Genomic DNA, 21,885 nt, shown 5'->3' with positions numbered 1-21,885 from the left:
CTCTGACACTCCCATCCCAATTATCCCAGTCACTGAATCAATCCACCTCATAGAGGGCCTTCCTCTCCTGCGCCGTCCCTCCACCCTCCCAAGCATGATATCTCTACAAAACACAAGCAAATTATTCAATACTAGCAAAAGTCAGCAAATTCAACACTCTCAAAGATGTGAGATAGTAGAAAGGATATAAAACAAGTAATGTCTAAAAATATTAACATTATCAGAAACATAAAGGAAAGAAACAAAACCAAATTTAAAAAAATATAGAAAATAGAACTTCTATACCTAAAAATAGAATCACAAAAATGAAATGTGCAATGGACAAATTAAATAGCAAATCAAATAAAGATGAACACAGAATTCAAGAGTTGGAAATAGATAATACAGTTATTCAAAATTAAGTAGAGATATACACAAACTGTAAGAAATATGGAGAGTAATGTGAGAAAAGAAACATAATGTATACAAACTTTGTATGCAAACCAATATAAAATAAAAAATTTTTAAAAGAAATATGGAGATTAGAATGTGAATGCCAACATACCTATTATGGGATTCTCTAGAGAAAGGAGAACAAAACATTTAAGGGAAAATAATAACTAAAAACGTGCATAACTGATTAATAATATCAGCCCTTTTATTCAAGAAGGCAAAGTACTATGAAAGTAAATAAAAATAAACTTTCAATCTAGATGAATTGGGGTGAAATTAAAAAGCATGTAACAAAAACAAGAACTGTAAAAATAACCAAGTTGTTGTAGTTGTTAGGTGTCAGTATATTAATTTACTGATGTGACATGACTAAAAATGAGAGGAAACAGGTGCAAACAACTATTAATACTCAGAATGTGAGTTATAGGAAGTGTGACTATAGAAAAATGGGAAATTGTTAATAAGGGAAATAAAAGTAAATATCCTAGGCAGTCATGAGCCCAAATGGGCCAATATTAGCGATTTTGAATCAGGCAATCACATGATCTCCTAGAAGAGGAACGATAAATTTAAGAGATTCCATGTGTGTTATCAAAAACTTCATTTCAAGATCTATCCTCAAAGACAATGCCGTCAGTGAGAGTACAGCTAGAATTCAAATTTAGGTCGCAAACACTGATGCCCAAGAAGAAACAACAGATCCCAAAACTGCCTGGTTCTGAGCTATTCTCACAATGTTGCTGTTGGAGCCCCTATTAAAGCCACTGTGTCAACCCCTCTTACTAAATGCCTTCCTCTGATTCTCTACCTCTGGTTCGCTAACCACGTTGACCTTTTTTCCTGATAACGTCCAAAATACATGCAATAAAGTCTCACCCTTTCTCTCTCCTAAGGAGTATTCTGGTTGTCTTTCTCCCCAAACAGATGTTTGTTCCTTTGACAGTTCACAACACATTACATACTCTTAGCCAACATTATAATTCAAATGCATAAATTATTCTTTAAACCACCACATCCATTATTTTACTTCACAGAAAAAAGAAATATGTATCAAGTCTTTCTAAGCTTTCAGCTTTTAATCACTTCCTCTATCCGAAGCTCCCTGAGATGCCCACTCCCCTACCTTCTCTGATTGTGCCTTTTGGATATTCTTTGGGGTCTAGTTCCACTTTCTTTGGCTTTCCTTAAACGTTGGCACTCCTCAAAGTATAGCAAGGTCCTTATTCTTTTCATGCTGTACCTTATCCCTTCTCCTATCCAGTTGTATTCTACGCATATCCAAGTTTAGATCACCCTCCTGCTCCATATCTTATGATACCTAACCATGCCAAAGGTTAGGTACCAGGACCAAAGACACACGTGTGTCTGTGTGTGTGTGTGTGTGTGTGTGTGTGTTCGAGTCAGATGTGATTGGCACAGGAGGAGATTGCCCCTCCTCCAGTGAAGCATCTGGTGGATTCAATCCAAAGGGTTTTGGGTTTTTTTTTTGCCATTTCTACTTCAAACTTGTTCGTCCTTCTGTGTTATCTAACTCAGTGAAAGATTTCACTACTTACCCAGTTTCCCCGAAACTGCAATCTGTCTCTTCATCCTCTTTCCTCTTTCTCCATGTTCTACGAACTACCAAGTCTTAAGGGAGCTCTGATGACTTAGTGATAACACATTGCACTGTCAATGAAAAAGGACCCAGTTCAAATCCACCAGCTGCTCTGTGGGAGAAAGAAGGGCAATCTCCTCCCGGGCGATTTACTGCCTCTGAAAACCTTCAGAAGGATCATCTTTGGGCCGGTTCTGAATCTATGATACAAACAACAGTCAATTCACCTGGTGAAATAGATCTCGAAAAATTCACCTGACAACCAAGTCATCATCAAGTCACCTAAATTACTGCATGGCTTCTTAATAGTCATCCAGTTTCTGGCACTGCCTATTCCAATCCATTATCCACACAAAGTTAATGATTCCTCTAACATGTAAGTCCTATCACAACATACACCTTTGCCACTTCCAATAAGCATTCTAGCTGGACTTCCTCCAAGAGAGATTTTTTCTTTTTTGCTTTGCATGTATATTCAATATTCTCCAAAACCACTACAACTTGAAGTCTGCTTTATTCATTGTCAAACTTTCACATGTATATGAGATGAATGAAAATACTATGGTTGGGTCAGCAGCACCTTAGTCTTCAAATTGACATCCTTGCTCTTCAGAACTTTAAACGTACTTGACAACAGAGTTGCCGAGTACAGTCCATTTGATTTCTTGACTGCTGTTACCCTAGGAACTGATTGTAGATCCAAGTACAATGAAATTCCTAACAACTTCAATGTTGCTTGTTGGTCTAGTTGTGAGGATTTTTGTTATCTTGATGTTGCCGTGTCATCTGGAGACTATAATCTTTGGTTTTCATCAGAAAGTGCTTCAGGTGTTTTTTGTTTTTTTTTTCTTCTCTTGCTTTAAGTAAGTTATCAGGAGGGGATCAATCCCTGGAGAAGGGCATCATGCTTGGTAGTAGGTTGGTGAAAAAGAAGTTTCAATGAGGATTGATAGAGGCTTGCAACACGGGCATGGAGGTAGTGGTTAGGATGGCACAGCGCCAAGCCGGTTCCCTTGAGTTGAGCATAGGTTTGCTAAGCCAGAATCAACTTGATGGCATTTAGCAATATAACACCACTCCAATGCTTCATCTTTCTACAGTTCATTCATTGCCTTTGAGCTCAAGATCTAAAACTCCCTAGCATTCTCATTCTCCAGTCTCTTCTTGCAGGCCATGTTCAGCCACCTCGAACTTCAGTGAATTCCTAGAGTGCACGTTGGGGCCTCCACTCCTCCCTCTCTCCTGAAGCCTGTCACGCATCGCTTCCAGGAAACCCACCTGACACCCCTCTAAGTCTGCACTCCTCGAGCTGTCAAGGCACGTAACTGCTCAAGCGCAGTCTCTCGCTCCACGTGACCAAGTCCCTGGAGGGGCAGAAACCCAGGGTTCTCCTCCCCGCCGGCTCTGCAGAACGTCTGAGTCATTCAGAGTTGAACGAATAGGCGTTGAATGAACAGCGAGCTAAGTCGCCTGTCTGGACAGATGGCGGCCAGCATCCCACATAAAGGAGGGTTTAGAGAGGGCAGCGTAAAAACTTTATAGTGACATATGGGATGGAGGGGTGCAGACTTGTCCCCCAAGTTGTGGAGCCTGGCGAGCCCCGCAGCAGGCGTTTGGCCAATCAGGGCGCGTGCAGACGGCGTGGGGGTTGGGAGGGCGACCCCGGAGCGCGCGACCCCCGGGGGCGGGACAATAGCTTGGAATGCGGCCTCGTGTTTCCGGGGGGACCCGCCTCACGCGCACGGGCCCCCCGACGAGGCTCGGGGATCGGGGGCTGCGAGCCGGGCCCGCGGTGAGCAAGGCGCTGCCCCCACCTTCAGCTCTGGCCGCCGCCGCCGGCCGCCTCCTACTCCTCCTCATCCTCCCGCGTGGCCTTCGCCCCGCCCCTCGCCGCCCCGCCCCGGAAGTTACTCGAGCCCCTTCCGGAACCTCCCGGCCCGGCGGCTGCAGCGTCACCAGCCGAGCCGCTTGTGGGGCGGGAGGAGCAGTTGCTGCCGCCGGGCCGCCAACGAACCGGGGCTCTCGCGCGGAGCTCGGCGCGCCATCCGGGAGGGGAACCCGGGTCCGGCGGTCGGGCCGAGGGCGACGCCGCCGCCGCCGCCGCCGCGGAGGAGGAGGAGGCGGAGCCCGCACAGGGGTGGGGAGCGGGGAGGGCTAGGGTGGGACGGGGTGGGGGGCTGCCCCCGGGCTCATGGAGCCGGCCGAGCTGGCGGGCGGCGGGGACCCCCCGGAGCCGGGTGGGCTCCCCGAGCGGGGCCCGCGGCGGAGCTTCGTCCCGCAGAAGGAGATCGTGTACAACAAGCTGCTGCCCTACGCCGAGCGGCTGGACACCGAGTCCGACCTGCAGCTGGCCCAGATCAAAAACAACCTGGGCCGCGCCGTGCAGCTCCAGGAGCTGTGGCCCGGTGGCCTCTTCTGGACCAGGAAGCTGTCCACGTAAGTGCGCCCGGGGCTGCCCCCCTGTCCGGAGCGCTGGACAGCCGGGGGTGGTTTTGGGTGGGTGTCTCGCTCCCGCCCGTTTCTCCAGCACTTTTCCAGCGGAATCGGACCTCCCCTCCCCTCTCCTCTCCTCCTGCGTCTCCCCAAGGGTTTGTCGTCTTGTCTTCGGACCCACAGGGGAGCCCGCGCAAGCGAGAGGGCTCCCCGGGGGCCATCGCTCGCCACTTGGCCTGCAGATGGACAAACAAGTCGTCTTCAAGCACCTCCACCACCCCCCTCGTGCTTCCTGGGTCCCTCTTCTGTTCTCATCTCGGAACTTTTTTGTGCTGTCAATGTCCCGAGTTGAAAAGGAGACTGGAAGGGGAAAACTTGTGGGTTCTGCCCTGCAGTTTGCGGGTTTGGTTGAAAGCCGTGGCTAGCTGGCAATCAGCTCATCCTAGGACAGTGACTGCTTATAGACTTAGACATTAGTGTTGAGTCAGGAATCAGCCTGAAGTGTATGGTCCCTGCACGGTGTCATTTCCTGGGGGGAGAGACCTTTACAACACTAAGACAAAACAGGGGAAGGAGCTGTCCAAGCTGGCCCGGGCGTTATTATTACCAGCCTTGTAGACTCCCTCAGTCAATTTCTACGATTCTGTCTTATTTTGGTTTTGCATAAACTAAAGGTGCAAACTGTATTGTTATTGAAACGAGAGGACTTTGAGGGGAAAAAAAATGAGTTCCCAGTCCACAGTGGGTAAAAAAAAGTAAGAGACTGTATTTGCTAAAAGTGCAACTTGGAAGTGTCAGAAGACTGCTAGGAAAGTATTTTGTTGTGCAGTTTGAGCAACTGCCTTGAAGATCTGGTAACATGCATTTGAGTAACTGTGTCTAAGATCTGGTAACATTGGGGGTTAGTGGATGTGGATGGGTGAACCTGCAGGAGCCATAAGTAACTTAGACAATGTTTATCCAAATCTGCTGAGTGAAATGGATGATGACTCAGGACCTTGTAATGCAATAGTCCTCTCCATTTCGTCACACAGGATTCTTAATTTGTCACTTATAAGGTTCCCTTTGACAATTCCACACACACCCCTTTTTGAGGGGACAGAGAATAAGTATCTTTTTAAATGAAACGCAAAACTAAAACAGTTTGTCCTCTTAAAAAAGGTGGCCAGGAAGTGACCGATACTCTTTTTTTAACTGGAGTTAACAAAAAGTTTTTGATAACTTGGAGAAGAAGGGACTTAAAGAACCACTTAGGGTCAAATGGGAAGAAGAGTTTATAAATGATGTTCAGATTAAAGGTGAGTCTCATAGATGTTTGTGTTGTTTAAAAATCCAAATTTAACTGGCTACTGTTGAATGATTGCAGCTCATACCAATTTCCACAAGGTTGTAATCCTTAAGCACAGTAAAAATAGTTACTTTGTCAATTCCAGTAAAAGACCCGTTGTCACTTGCATTGGATCTGCCAGAGAATACAGTGTGTGTGTGTGTGTGTGTGTGTGTGTGTGTGTGTACACACACAAACAGCTCTTTGGAGATGCATGATACAGTTAGTGTGTAAAATCTTTCTGGTTTAGATTTATGCACCGAGCTAGACTCTGAAAAAGCATTGTTAGGCATTGTTTTCTCAACCATAATTACCAGGCTTAGTAAGCTAGTACCTTAAGTTTGTTAGTACCTAAAGGTTTGTCCTTTGAGAAGAGTAGCTTTAACAAGAAAGGACCTAGTACTGGTCCTTCTCGAAGAAAAGTTTTAAGCCCTCTAACGGCAGTCCTTTTCTATGTATCATGTGCCCTTGGTTATTTAATGATCATGAGGGAATGCTAGCAAGTAGAATTTTCTTTGGAACCTTGTTTAAATACTCCAGACTGATTCTTGGAATAGCACCACATGACATTTTGAACTTGGTGGGACACACTGTGAGCTTGGGTGTGTTGTGTTGGTTTTTTTACCCCCCTCCTGCCTAAGTGATATGTTAAGGTGACCTGTTTATAGAAGTGCTCTGTGTTCCCAAAGTGTTGCATGCTGCACAAGTTTATCTAAAGGATGCCAAAATGTGTGACGATGGCAAAATGGGTGTCTCTCTGTTCCTGAGCAGTAAGCATAATTAGGACTTGGTAAATAAATAGAAAAGTAGTAATGTAAAGTAAAGCGTAGTTTCTGCGGCTAGTTCATTGTCTGTGGAGAAGTTAGTTCATCGGGTGTTACAGATTTCTAGATATGGAGTAAGAGGGTTAGACAAAGTCATCCTGACAACCCTTGTGGCTGGAGTGTTTTATGATTTTATTTCTGTATCGTGCAGAATGTCAAGCAATCCAGGGTATATTTTTCTACAGGGGCCATGTGAACAGTTGGTAGAATAGTGGAAATCTTTGGTTCTAGGGCATTTACTTTCCTAAAGGTCACCAGGGTGTAAATGCTGTTCAGAGGCCCTGAGATTGGGGTGACAGGCTTAATCTGGGTTTCACAGAGCCCTGCAGAGCCCAGGTCTGGGCAACGAGATACTCAGACTATTTGCACTGTCACCTTTCTTCCCCTTTGACTTAATCTCATTTCAGTAGTTAACAAAATATTTCAGTCCACCTGAGGCTTAAGATCTGGTTACAAAAGTTATTTCTGAGTATTAGAAAAGTTGATTCTGTCACTTAATACAAATTACCTTGTACGATACATTAAAAGATTTAAAAACGGCCTGCTCAAGAGAGTTGTGTGCTGTAATATGCTTCAGCGCCAGCTTTTGAGAAGGGAGGAAATACAGAAGCTGAAAGAACAGATTAAAAGGAGACACAGGAAAATGGCCGTAGAAACAGTGCGTGGCTACAAGTGATAGTCCCAGGAGGTGACTGGAATGGCTAACATGAGAAAGAATGGAGACTTGAAAGGTAAATTCCTTTCTGCCCTCCACAAGAAGCGGTGAGCCCTAGCCAGAAAACCTAAGCCTTTTCCTGTACAGTATCTGGCTTTTTGCCAATAACATCATCCTTTGATAGATTCTCAGCCTCTGCTTCTTTATTTGCAAAGTGAAGATGTTAGACTATTAATTTTTTCGACTTTTTAATTTTAGCGGTTATTGCTTATTAAAAAGTTAAACACAAAATCAGGCTCCTTGGGCAGGTGAAAATGGAAATGATTTTTTAGGAGTGGAGCTCCATACTCATCGCCGCGGGTCACAGCTATAGCTCTCCCCAGCCAGGTTTTTTCAGGCTGTCAGTTGCTTTGGTGGAGGCTGCCCATCATGCTCCCAAGGAGCTGCTGGTGGATTCGAACCGTCAGAGAGAGGGCTTCTTTTACCTTGAGTTAGCACACCCCTTGCCTCATGGACTACACCGCCAGGGCTCCCACTTTATTAGTAATATATCATTGCTCATGGAAACTCTGAAGCCCTCAGGGTTTTTGAAGTCCTTGGGCCTTCTCAGCACTGATCCTTTCAAGTAAGAAGCAAGAAGAGGACAGGAAGAACAAGGAAGCGAACCACAGTTCCCTGGAAATTTCATGATCCTTTCTTTGATCATTTTACTAAAACAAATTTTAGCAATGTGTGTATGTGGATTTGCTGTAATATGAAGCAAATTTGGATCTTCTTGTGGTGTAGTAAAATTAGAAATTCTGAGCTGTTTTATAATGAAGTGACCATTATACTGAAGAGTCATTTCATGAGGTTAATAAACCTCCTCTCATCCCCTTTCCCTTATGACTCAGGGTGAAGTCTCTCTCAGGGAGGAGTGATAGGGAATGGCAAAGGACACACTGACAAAGAAGATTAATCAGAACTGGTTTTGACAAGCACTGTGGCATTTGGACAAGAACAAACTGGGAGGAGGGTAGAGAGAATAGTGCAACAATGAATGAATGGAAACCCAAAATCTCTGTAAATGTTTATGAAAATTAATAAAATATAATTATAGAAAAAAATAAACTTGTACATCAATATTCATTGTAGTACTATTCACAATAGTCAAAATGTGTAAACAACACAAATGCCCATTAATAAAAGAATGAATGGTGGTGGGAAAAAAAAAATAAACCTCCTCTCTCCAGAAGGAACCTGTGCTTATTTATTACGAAAGATCATTTTGTTGCCAAGTGCATTTACTTGGGAGGTGTAAACCTCTGGAGTCTGAGGTTTGGAATTGGTACTGTTAGCGGCTCTCTGCTCTGTCACTGATTTGTGGTGACCCCTGTGTGAAACGCTGCTCCATCGTGCACCACCTTCATGGCTGGTTGTAGAGTGGACTGTGCTTGTCCCTGAGGCTTTCCTTTAGAGGAAGTCGCTAGTCCTTTCTTCCTAGCCTATCTTCATCTGGAAGCTCTCTTAAAACCTCTAACAGATGATAACTTCTACCCTCAAAAGCAAGATTTATGTTAGTGAAACAGTTGGGGCACAAATTTTCCCATATATTGACCTCTTCTTGTAGAAAGTAGTGACCACAAAACCCCCAAATCCACATCATCTCTGAGCTGGAAAAAGCAGTAAGCAGTATTGACCATTGGTTTTCAGTTGATGGCTTAAAATGCTGTCTAGTATCTGAATGATGAAATTGAAGTTCAAGTGCTTCTCTGGTGACCTGCTGGTAAGGAGGTACAGCTAACCCGAATCATGTGGCTTCATCCCACCAGCTGCTCTTCTCGTGAAAGATAAGAAGTCTTTTCCATGTGATTTACAGCCTGTTGAAACTTGCCAGTAGGTCAGGCATGACCTGGGTTTAAGTTGATGCAATGAGTTGTTACTGTTTTCTTTGTAGAAGAATCTGGGAATCTTGATCAGCGAGAACCAGATAGAGATAGTGGCAGGAGATGCGTGTCTGCACTTCACGTGGAAACCAAGACGTCTTTGTGGTGGAGAGTACAGTGGGGAGAGAGACTTGTTGTGTGTCTCTAAGGGGGAACCCCCTGAAACTCAGTGCCGTCAAGTCAAAACCAACCTCCTAACTGACCCTCCAGTGGGTTTTTGGAAGCTGTGAACCCACACAGGAGCTCCCTGTCTTTCTCTGCAGAGCAGCTGGTGGACTGGAACCACCAAAGATCATTAGCAGCACAATTCCCTGTGTACTCTTGCACCAGAGCTCCCTCTTGGGATGCTAAGTGCTCTTAACCATCTCCATTTCATCAATGAACTGAGATTCCTAAGTTTATATACACAGTTTGGTAAACTTACTGGAAGCAGGACAAAGGCTTCTTTGAGCATATAATTATTTTTTTTTTAGTGCCTTATATTCGCTGAGCATAGTTTTTGACACTTGAAATATATCAGTGATGAGGTTTTCTTTAGTGATAGAATTTTTTTATATTATCAATGTTAGATTTTTGCCCTGTGGAAGTTTTTGTGCCTTTTCTCTTCCCCACTTTGCCCCCCCCTTTTCATTTTCTTTTTCATTTGTTTTCATTTAGGACAAGACCAGGTAGCTACATCAAGAAATTTAGAGTGGGAAGACATTCATTCTCAATGTGTTGCTACTTGCAAGCACATTTAAAGCAGTGTATTTTAAAGTCTCACACTGAGGCACAGAGGCCAGAAAATGTTACCCCTTTAATGTCCTGAGACCTGAATGTAGAACTCACAGTTTTTCAAGGATCCTTGCTGCAGCATTGTAAGACTTTGAAGTGCATGATTTTGAATGAAATGAAGATAGGCAAATTTAGTGCTATGGATTTTTGTTGGATTCTGGAAATTTATTAAGAAAATATGCAATGTATAAACTAACTTTTCTCATGCTAGAACTAAGAAATAAATTTGTGTTCTTTGAGACTCACTTCTAGGCATATAACCCCCCTGGAAATTATTTTTGTTTACCTTTTAGCTTTGTAGAAAAAGTTTTGGTTATTCTGTGTTGACAGTGCATGTTCATATAAACACATAGAAGCACACCCTCCACCTGCCCTTGCCACCCACCCCTTCAGTCAGTGAAACTGGAGTGTTAGATGTGCCCAGTTGGAATCTTGAGTTTGTACTTAAGTTGGTCCACATTTCACATTTCTATCTTTTTGGAGAAGTCTCTCTTTGATCCCTTGTATTGATTTTGTATTTCTTTGTATATGTATCTTTCTTCCTCTACCATGAAATTTCCGAGGTCACTATCTTTGAATATCTGCCTTTGCTCATGCGTAACATAAGCAAGTATATTCATAGATTCTTTAGATTTAGTGTTTTGTTTTTATAATCTAAAACATTATTATAAGTAACTATTGTATTTACTCTCAAAATAGGGAAACCTGGATGAGATCCATTTTGATACTAAATTCAAAAGAAAAATACTTAACCAAAGAAAGAAGGGAAAGGGCATTTTTTGGGGGTGGTTAAAGAAGGGAAGGGTGTGTTTCATAGCCTAAAGTAGAAATAGGGGAGGAAATGGAGCTTTAGCAAAGTTAAATGGAGGAGAAAACATGGATTGCCTCAGGGAGTTGAGTGAAACTTTATTTTTAAACACAGTGATTTTTCATTACAAAATTAAAGTATAATTGTTCAAGTAATAATAGGATTTTCGATTGAAGTAGAATGCTCTGATGTGGTGATCATGACATTTTATAGGCAGTTTGGCATAGTTAGCATTACAAAACCAAACTAGAAATAAAAAATTCTTTTCATAATTTATCTAAAGCCTTAATTTTTTTAGTTTAAAAATACAATAAGCATTTTTCCTTTCTAATTAAAAAAACCCCTGCTATTAGCATTGCTACTATCAAATGATATAAGAATAGCATTATATTTTGAATAGGTTGATGATTGCTTAAGAATTATTAAAATGTTTTATAGTCTTATGTTAGACATTAAAAATGGAATGTGTTAATAAGCTTTAGGGCTGTTATATGTGGGTGTTTAATTTCATTTTCTGCTGGTGAAAGTAGAAGTTTTCAAAGGAAGAAATATTATGAAAGAAATTATTCGTGTATATTTTTAGGCACATATTCATTTTCTTATTTTTTAATACAAATGGATTTTGAGTAGAGTTGGGAATCTAAGCAGATTCCTGAAAGGTAGGTTATTTCAAAAGCTCAGAAATAAAATGTCAAGTGTCTATTATCGTACAAAATGAGAATCTCTGTTCTGTGTATTGCAGGAGAATAGTTACTATTTTTAACATTAAGGAATAATGTAGATATGCCGAGTTTTTCAGATAATAGTTTAACATGCAGAAATATCTTGAGGCCATTTCATTCTTTGCTTTCCCCTTTTATCAACATTTTAAAGGTCTAGACATTAATTTATAAATGTTACACTTTAATTTTCCGAATGTGGATCATGACCACAGTGTTTTGAAATCAGTTTAATATGTCTTTTTCTTTGTGTGTGTGTGTGTGTGTGTGTGTGTGTGTGTGTGTGTGTGTGTTCGTCGAATAGGGAAGATTGCCCCGCCTTCTCCAGTGGAGCATCTGGTGGATTTGAACTGCCCACCTAAGTTTAGTAAGTCTTAATTAGTTGGTTTGTTGTTGTTTTTTTAATTAGTGTTTCTTAAAGTGAATGATTCTAGAATCAGCATTTGGTGCTAGAATTCCCATTCTGTTGTGGTTTTGTGTTTTGTTTTGTTTTTTGATTTTTTTTTAAGTGTGTACCATCAAATCAGATCCGAGTGGTACAGGAGGCGATTGTTTAGAATTCCCATTCTGGAGTGCGTTTTGGAAGTTCTTAGTTCACTACTTTTATTTCAGTTTATGTGTGTGTGTGTGTGTGTGTAGGGTTGTGTTTGCTTGCCTGTGTATGTGGAGGATTTATGATATGTCTTAAATTGGTAGATTGTGGCAAAATAAATTAGAATGCTGCTGATTTTAACCCAATTTATTAGTTTATTTCTATATTTTGTATTACAAAACCAGATTTACTTATTCAACTATAAAGATACCGGGAAGGAAAAGATAAAGAATTGTAAGAAGAATCTATAACTTGGTCCAACATGGTAAATTCACTGTTACTGAATTGCAAACACTGTTGGAACAGTGAATACTTCCTTCTAGGGATTGTTGTTGTTATGTGCCGTTGAGTCGCGTGACCCAGTGTACAACAGCCCTAAAGTCTGCTCTGTCCTGTGCCAATTGCACTGTCTCCGACAGTCCCATCCCCATTTCCCCAGTCACTGAATCAATCCACCTCATAGAGGGCCTTCCCCTCCTGCGCTGTTCCTCCACCCTCCCAAGCATGATGTCCTTACAACATGTCCAAAGTATGTCAGACAAAGCCCCAGAATCCTTGCCTCCAAGGAGCCACCCGGTTTAACCCTTTCCAGGATGAATCTGTTTGTTTTCTTGGCAGTCCATGGTACTCTCAATACTCTTCTCCAGCACCACAGCTCAAAGACATCAATTCTCCTTCTATCCTTCCTAGTCATTGTCCAACTCTCTGATGCATAACAAGTGATAGCAAAGACCATGGCCTGTATCAGGCACACCTTAGTCTCCAGAGAGACACCATTGCTCTTCAGTACTTTCTTCTAGGGATAGTTAACATTAAACAAGTAACCTAAGGGATCTTCTATGAGGTTCTTAAAGATCAATAAATGAGGGACAGAGATACCACCGTGTTGAGGACAAACATTATGATAGTACTGTGATTTGTTCTTTCCTTTAAACCCTAACAGACAGTTCTGTGAAATTTAGATGCATTTGTTATCCAGTCAAAAAAACAAGCTTAATGAAGTTACATAATAATAGCTTATTTGCCTGACAGCTCACAGAGCCTGCTCTTAACTATTCATTGTGTCATAGGAAGAATCCAGAGGAAAGAAACTCTAAGTTTTCAACTCTGGAGATTTTACTCAGGGGGTGGTGACTTGCAGCTGAACCTTGAGGGTAGGGGTTTGAATGGATAAGGAGGGATTCAAGAGAACCTGTTTCATAGGAGAATGAGATATTGGACATGGGGAGACTAATTAATCTAACTCTCTATCCTCCTAGCAGGACAGGGTGGAGCTGGCCCAAGGTGTTTCCAAGGCTGTAAATTTTTATGAAATACTTGCTGCAGAAGATCAAGGTCTGCAGCACTGGACCAGTAGGCAACATCATGCTAGATGGAGAAAAGATTGACATTGTCAGTGGCTTTATCTTGCTTGTTCTGACAGTCAGCACCCAGGCGATCAGAAGATGTATTGAGCAAGTGCATTGTCCAGTGTACTGAAGCACAATGATGATGTCATTCTGCATACTAAAGTACACTTGATTCAGGCCATGGTCTTTTTAGTCACTTGCCCTGCATCTGAAAATTGGACAGTGAATAAGAATGACAGAAGAAGAATTGATATCTTGAGCTGCAGTGTTGGAGAAGCGTATTGAATATCTCACGGATTGACAAAAGAACAGATATATGTCTTGGAAAATGTGCTGCTAGAATGCTCTTCAGAGGCAAAGATGGCAAAGCGTCGTCTGCTTACACTCTGAGTCTGTTGCTCGGAGTGGCTGTTCTGTGGAGAGGGATATCATTCTTGGAGAGGCAGAAGGATGATGAAGGAGAGGAAGACCTCCAACTTGGTGGACTGACACAGTGACTGCAGCAGTGGACCTGAGGGTTTCAGAGACTGTGAGGACAGACATGGTTCAGATCAGTAGGGTCACTATGAGTTGTACTTGACTCGCTGGCACCTAAGGACAACAATCAGTCTTTATGGAAGTAAACTACTGTATCTTTCTCTCCCACAGCTGATGGGTGCAAACCACTGCGACCTTTTGTTAGCAGTTAAGTGCTTTGATCGCTGTGCCACCAGGGCTCCTTAAACGTTGACCTGGCAACATGAATTAATCAGTTGTCAGTGTTCCTCTCTAGAAAATATGCTCCAGGGCCATTTATCAGGTTCCATTACCTGTTGACATGTCTAGCTCGTAACTGACCCTTGGTAATCATTTAAAAAATAATTCCTTTTATGCATATCTTGAGAGAAACAGCTGAGTAAAAATAGAGGTGTCAGTATTACATGTTACGGTGAATGGCTTATTACTTTACTCGTTGGCATGTCGACCAGCAGCTCTGCAGAAGAAGGATGGGCGGGTCCCTCCCATGCAGTTTACAGCCTCAGAAGGACGGAAAGCTGTGAGTTGGCTGTTGGCTTAGAGAATACACTGAAATTCTGCTCTAATGAGCAGTTTGTAATTGCAGAATCCAGTATCTTTTGGTATATTTACTCATTTGAACAAATGTTTCTCAAAATATTCACCTGTTTTTATTTCTGGTTACATCTGAAGGTTAAATAAGTGTAGACGAATGATCCTTGCCATCAGGTTCCCTTTCAGTCATCTATATAAGTAAAATTCTCTGTACCTAGAAATGTGGCCTCATGGTGAGGAGTGGCATCCCCTTCCTAAACAGCATGCCTCTGGAAGCTGTGAACTCTGAGAAACCATAGGTGTGGAAAGGCTTCAGGTCTTTTACTCATGGGGTCACCATGAGCCGTGACAGCAGTCGCCAGGAGGTGGCGAGGAGCTGCCATCCTGCTGCTTCACAGGAGAAAGATTGACAGTTCTTCCATGCGATTCATATAGTTCTGAAAACTCAGTGACGACTCAGCTGTGAGTTGGTTCTAACTAAAGGGGACATCACAACAGCATATACATACAAAGCGGTATTATGAAATAGAATGGTACAAGGTCTTAAGGAGTAGAAAGGACAGGGATGGAGCCCTTTTAGTTGGGAGAGGAAACTTCCTGAAGGAAGGCATCTGAAAGGACAGATAAACTCTTCCATTGATGGGTGTCTGCTTGGCTTGACAGCCACGCTTCTCAGTGTTCTGGCCGTTATAAGTTATAATGATCCAGCCATCCCCTTGATGTGACCTGATGGGAGCAGCCAATCACTTGCAAAAGGAGAGTTTGAATGTGGTTTTTGTTAAGCACCTTGAGTCAACTGCAACTTAAAGTGGCACTGTGAACAACAGATGAAAATCGTCCCGTGTCCCGTGCTATCATAAAGTCTCCGCCTGCCCACGCTTGTTCTCAGTGTGCTGTTGCATTTAAGGTCTTTCACTGCCTTGATGGTTTAATAGACGGCCGCCTCCTGACAGCATGGCCAAAGTATGTTAGTGCACCTCGAAGGCAGACCCTGTTGCTCTGCCTCTGGGACAGCTTTGGTGGCTCCTTGGGCCGTCCATAACCACCGGACAACTCAGTGCCATCCGGTCAGAACCGATGGATAACAGGCCCTCCAGCAAATCACACAGGAGGACATTGTGTGTCTTTCGCCAGGGAATCACTAGTGGATTCACAGAGGTGCCTTTTAGGAAGGTAGTGCAGTTCATTCCCTGTGGAACAGGTTACAGCTCTCTCTTTGGCAGCCCATGGTTTATTCAGGGTTCTTTACCAACCTCACACTTTACGGGTATCAGTTCTTCTGTGGTGATCCTTATTCATTGTCTAGCTTCCAGGTACACAAGAAACAATTGACAATGCCATGGCGTTGGCTAGATGCACTTAAGGTTTTAAACTGACATCCTTGTTCTTTAGCACGCTAAAATGATCCTTAACAGCAGGCTTGTGGCCCCATGCAGTGCTTTTCTTTTTTTTTCCTCTCTCTGCTTCAGTGCATGTTGATTGTGGTTTCAGGTAAATTTGAAATCCTTGAAGATGTCAAACTTTTCTCCCATCTGTAATAGTGTATTATTGCCTGTTTTTCTTGTGTGAGGATATTTTTCCCCTTGAAGTTGTGGTGTAATCCATGTCTTTGCTACATCAACTCAGTTGATATTCAGTCAAATAAAAAAGTTTTGCCAGTGCTTTCACTGCATGATTTCCTCACACTGTTGGATCATCTTATTTTGCAGTGGGAACATGCATGAATCTTTTCCATTTGATTGGCTAGCTAGCTGTCTTCCATATTAGTTGTAAGAGACTGGTGAGCATGTCTACGGCTGCATCTCTGTCTCAGTTGGTAGTCTGTCATTTCCTGGGACCTTGCTTTTTGCCACTGCCTTCAGTATACCTTGAACTTCTTTCTGAAATAGTATTAATTCTTGTTTATATGCTACTTCCTAAAATGCTGGTTCCGTGTCAGCCAGCTCTTATCTTTTGAGGCTTCCTGCATCGTTCAAGAATTTGTCCATAGAATCCTCCAGTTTTGCAACTTGGGGAAAATTGTTCTTCATTTCTTTCAGCTGGAGAAATTCTGGTTCTGTTCTTTTCTTTTGGTTTTTTAATTCCAAAACTTTGCACATTTCATTATAATATTTTTGTCGCCTCGAGCTGTCCCTTGAAATCATTGGTTCATCTTTTTTACTTCAGCATTTCTTTGTTTTGGCTTCTCTACATTATAGTGTGTCTTTCAGAGTCTGTTTTAACACTTGTAGTCTTTTTTTATTTTTCTATCTTTCTACCCCCGGCCCCCATTTTCTTGGTCATCTTTATTTGGTGAAAGCTTTGTTCCATCTCCATCATTATGGAAACAGCTTGGAGGAGGCAGCTCTCCCCCCAGTCACTTTTTGAGTGCCTTCCCCCCCCCCCCCCCCGAGGGACTCATCTTCTGGTGCTCTATCCAGCTAGGAGGAAGCGGAGGGTGTTGGGAGTGAGAAGTACTGTTGTTGAATTGGAACTGATTCATAGCTGATCCTCCCTTTGGTTTTCAGAAACAGTAAATTTCCCAGGAGGAGATTGTCCATCTTTCTCCTATGGAGCAGCTGATGGATTTGACCCATGTACTTTTGGGTTGGTGGTGCAATTCCTTACCATTAAGCCACCAGAGCACCCTGTATCCAACAAGGTTCTGTTCATCATAGAACTTTCATAGGCCTATTCTTTCAGAAATCCTGCTTCTTAGTATGGAAGAGGTGCTGGGACCCATATTCCTGGTATTTGGAATACTGTTGGTGTAGCTTCCAGGGTCCCAGCAGCATTCCAGTTGCCACAGTGTGGCCGACTAGTGGTTTGATTCGTTAGGATCGTCTGCCTTTATAGTGGAATTATACAATATATTTTGTACTTGATATCTTTTTGCTCAATGCAGTCTCTTCAGAGATTATATTTTTAGGCAGCTTTGGCTAACATAGACACTCATTGTATAATACTTAATAAACTTTCATGACAAGTGGTATTCTATTGTTGCATTAATTTGTTTTTAGTAATAATGATATTGAGTACCTATTTCTATGCTTAGTAGTTTTATAGATGTTGTCTTTTGCTTTCCTGAGTCTCTGGTATGAGCAGGGGGGAATAAGTAAGCTTTGAATAGAGGGTTTTGGGTAAAGCCCACTCACATCTCTTATTTTTGTCCACATCTAGAAATCCCAATTGTTGGTCTTTTTCTTTACTTTTTCCTGAATTCCTTCAAATAGAATGTGTCAATTGTCCCTTTCCTAATAAAGGAAAAATAGTATTGTTTTCATATTTTGTCTTTGATAAAGAACTTAGGTTTACTAATCAGATAGAATGTATGACAATGAATTAAAAAGCTTTTTTTTATAACATTACAGTTTGAGCTTTGTGAATTATATGTCCCATCTGTACCATGAAATGTTAAACATACAATGGTGTGTTTGCAGCAGTAAAGGTAGCCACCCTTTTGAGTTATATTTTTGTATTGTAGAGTGGGTCTCTCCTGTTTCTCCGCACACAAGCAGGGGAGAGTGCAGGCATCACCCTGAAATGGCACCTTGAAAGCAGGGAATGTTTTGTTTTGGGATTTTGGGGTAAATTAAAAAAAAAAAATAATAAAAATAAAAACCAAAACTCTGTTGTTTGAGCTTAAAAATTTTTGCAGATTTTCAGGGATAGAGTTTGTTTTCATTTTTTAAAATGCACTTAAATGATTCTAACTTTTACCTCTAAACTAAAGGTAGCTTTAAGAAGTAGCTTCAGGTGCCACTGGCATCTGTTTGTTTGACCAGTTCAGAGTTGTTAAGAAAGGTTCAAAGCCGTTACTGGCAAAGGCCAAACAGTTTCTCAGGATCTCAGTGCACTGCCACCCTCCTCACCTCCCAGTACTGTCCGGCCCAGTACTTAACGGAGGTGAGGGTTTTATATGGACCAGTGAGGTTGATCATCCCCATCCCCTCATCTGACTGCCTAAAGACCTTGAAAAGACTGAAGAATGGAATACAGACAGCCTGAGAAAATGGGAGTGTTCTTAAATAGGTCAGGAATTTGAAGATTTTATGAAAAAGAAACAAAGCAGGTACCCTAACTTTAGAGGTTAATTTAATTGTAGATATTAAGGGGAGAGATGGTAGTAATCCCTGTAAGGATTGCTATTTATATATTTCTCTGTTCATTTATCTATGTTCTAGAAAATGAACGTATTCAAAGGAGTCTCTGAATAATTTCAAGTGTTCAGTAACTTACTTAAAATTTGTAAATATCCTTAAATATGCTCTGAATAGTCATTGATTTTTAGTACACTTCTTCCCTAAATTTGTTTTCAATTGATAATTTTGAAACTAAGGTTTTTTAAGATAAAGAATACATATCTAAAGAGAAAATATTTTTAGAATTACTATAATTAAAAGCTAGCACATAATAATATTCAGAGTAAACTGTATATTCTTAAAAAAAGACCCTTGTGGCAAATACAATTAAGAATTCTTATTTAAAGTGGTTTTGTTAGACCATTTATTTGAGTGACTTTTTTTTCTTATTCTTGTGTACCATTGAGTCAAATACATCTGGCCAGGAGATTGCCCCTCCTTCTCCAGCAAAGCATCTGGTGGATTCAAACCATGTGCCTTCAGAATTGCAGTGCAGCTTCTTGCCACAAGGCCACCAGAGCTCCCTTGAATGAGTATTTTCTTAATAAAACAAGAGGGCACAGTTACTTTTTAGGTTACTTAGAATCAGAGGTCAATTAAGAGCATAGGACAGTTAAACAGTCTTCTAATTGGTTTAAGTTTAATTGGCTTTCTTATCATTACAAGCCTTCTGTTATGAAAGTATATCTGGTAGTCTCATGGTTAATGTACAGAAATTAAAGACACTAAAATTCTTGAAATGCTTTCAAGTCATTTCTGACAGATGATTTCTCTGTCAGGCTTCCGAGGCTGCAAATCTTAACAGGAGGGGACTGCCTTTCTCCCGAGTGGCTGGTGGGTTACAGCCGCCGACCTCTTGGGCTAGCAGCCTCACACTTCCCCTGCTAGGTCGTCAGAGCTCTTGATCAGAAGGAGTATAAAGTGCTTGGCAGCACGGAATTTGAAATAAAGGTTTCACCAAATATGTTTTTAAAGGCAAATATATTTCTTTTTCTTTTGCAGATATATTCGACTTTATGGGAGAAAATTTAGCAAAGAAGATCATGTTCTATTTATCAAGTTATTGTATGAGCTGGTATCAATTCCAAAACTAGAAATCAGCATGATGCAGGGATTTGCCCGTCTCTTAATCAACTTGTTAAAGTAAGTCCGTTTCTTATGTTTTCTGCTAGTTTTGGAGTTTTTGTAGGTAATGTTTTAGAGAACAAGGACTCTGTATCCCTTAGCAAGAAGACAGAGCTTCAGATTACCACCTAGGAAAATGATTGCAGAAAATATTACTGTATTTACAAAGCCAGGTTTAATCATCTATGTTAACCTTCTGATTAAAATTCCATTTCCCCATGGAAGCTTTGTCGTTGAACGATTTGTTGACTAATTATTTCACTTATGCTCATTTTCCTCCCTTACATGAAACTTAAATGAAAGACAGGAATTAATGTGTTTACTTATTTCAAAGTACTTTAATCCATAAATGTATAGATTGTGATAAAATAGAAAAATAAGAAATTTATCAGCAAGAATGGTAGCACAGGTGGAAAATTAATTTTTGCATGGTACTCTTTGAGGTCTAAACGGTAATGAGAATCAGGTATATTTCTTCCTAGTACTACATTCTGCCAGAGAGTGGCTGTGGATGTAATAAAAGCAAAGTCCTCTGTGATAAACAGCAAAATTAATAACTGTCCTGTGTGTATGTGTGTATGAGAGAGAGAGATACCCACGCACACACGTACTCTCTCTTGTTTTGCTGCTAATTAGGAAAAAGGAACTTCTTTCAAGAGATGATTTGGAGTTACCTTGGAGACCACTTTATGACATGGTGGAAAGAATATTATATTCCAAAACAGAGCACCTGGGATTAAATTGGTTTCCTAAGTAAGTATTTTCATTTAAAGTACTTCTTGGATGTTTTTAGGGACTGGATCATGATGGAAAAATACTGGTTTATTTGAAGTAAGCAAGCAAATGCACATTAATATGTTCAATTCTGAATAGCTTGATTCCTAAAATAGTTTATTGCCCTGTTTAAGCTGTGTCTGAATGATGACTTCCTTATCATGGTATATCTTACAACTGCTGTCACCAAGAAAACCAATAAATTATTTTGTTGTAAATTTACATTTTGGTGATGGAAGTAATACGAATGCATTCGTCATTCTTTTCTGTAATATATTTGCATATATTTTAATTCTTAAAGTGAAAGTATGGGTCTGTTTTCTAGAGGGCACACATTTCCCAATTAGAGAAACATTAGTCTTAGTGATTGCTGCTCACAGAACACACACTATTCAAATGCAGTCTTTGGTTTACTTTCCTAGTGACATTTATACTAAATTTCTTGCTAGTGCTGCAATCCTAAAGGCGCACAGTGCAAATCCACCAGATTCTCTGCTAGAGATGGAGGGGCAGTCTCCTCCTGTGCCAGCTGGATCTGACTTGATGGTACACAACAGGGAAAGGGGGAGGGGGAGCTCTGGTGGCCTAGTGGCAAGAAGCTGCACTACAATTCCGAAGGTGCGCTGTTCAAATCCAGCAGATGCTCTGCCGGAAAAGGAGGGACAGTTTTCTCCTGTGCTAGTTGGATCCGATTTGACGGTACATAAGAGTTAAAAAAAAGAAATTTGCTAATGGTTGACTTCTTGAACATGCATGCAGACTCGTTAACATGCATTAATTTTTCTATGCTTTGGATTATACTTTTGATTTTATGAAGGACTGTAGAAACTTCTACGTCTTTGGTTAATAGTGACTGCAAAATATTTTATTCTTTATTCTGTTACCGAGTTCTGCCCATTTATGATCTAGCTCTTCATTTTCTCATATCTTAGCGTCTTTGCTTTTACATGCCATATAGTTATTTAAGTCCTTCTCAGTCTCTAGGCATGTTTCCATTGTTGTTGTTGATTGCCTTTAAGTCAAGCACAACTTATAGTGACTCTATGAATAAAAGGCCTGAGATAGCATATGCTTTGGTTCAGCTTACCCATGATTATTTCTTAGGCTTTACCTAGGTAACCAATCTGTGCTTTGCACTTTACTGTGGAATTATTTTGAAAATGATTATAGGTAGCAAACTTTAAAAGATACTTAAGTTGTATATAAATGGTGAATAGTGAAATGATACAAATGAAAGAGTAAAAGTGATGGCTCTGAGTGATCTTCATCTTCGTCCCTAGCTGGGTTTTAGACAGTCGTCACATGTAGAAACAATTGGAAACCATGTGTTTTTAGACAGCATATATTAAAATGAAAAAAGCCACTTGAACTGTTATTTTT

General features: G+C 41.1%; 1 protein-coding gene across 1 annotated transcript in view; it reads left to right on the top strand.

Moving 5' to 3' along the window:
- Positions 1-4,220: 4,220 nt before the first annotated feature.
- The window catches only part of PSME4 (proteasome (prosome, macropain) activator subunit 4), a 107,994-nt gene continuing 90,329 nt past the window's right edge, over positions 4,221-21,885 (top strand). The window contains exons 1-3 of the mRNA XM_006880921.1: positions 4,221-4,465; positions 19,609-19,749; positions 20,368-20,484. Coding sequence (XP_006880983.1) covers positions 4,221-4,465; positions 19,609-19,749; positions 20,368-20,484 — 503 coding nt within the window. The remainder of the gene's footprint in view (positions 4,466-19,608; positions 19,750-20,367; positions 20,485-21,885) is intronic.

This window comes from Elephantulus edwardii, unplaced genomic scaffold (genome assembly GCF_000299155.1).
Source record: "Elephantulus edwardii isolate Elephantulus edwardi_28Jun2011 unplaced genomic scaffold, EleEdw1.0 scaffold00011, whole genome shotgun sequence".
Lineage (NCBI taxonomy): Eukaryota > Metazoa > Chordata > Mammalia > Macroscelidea > Macroscelididae > Elephantulus > Elephantulus edwardii.
This window is presented reverse-complemented; position numbering and strand designations above follow the sequence as displayed.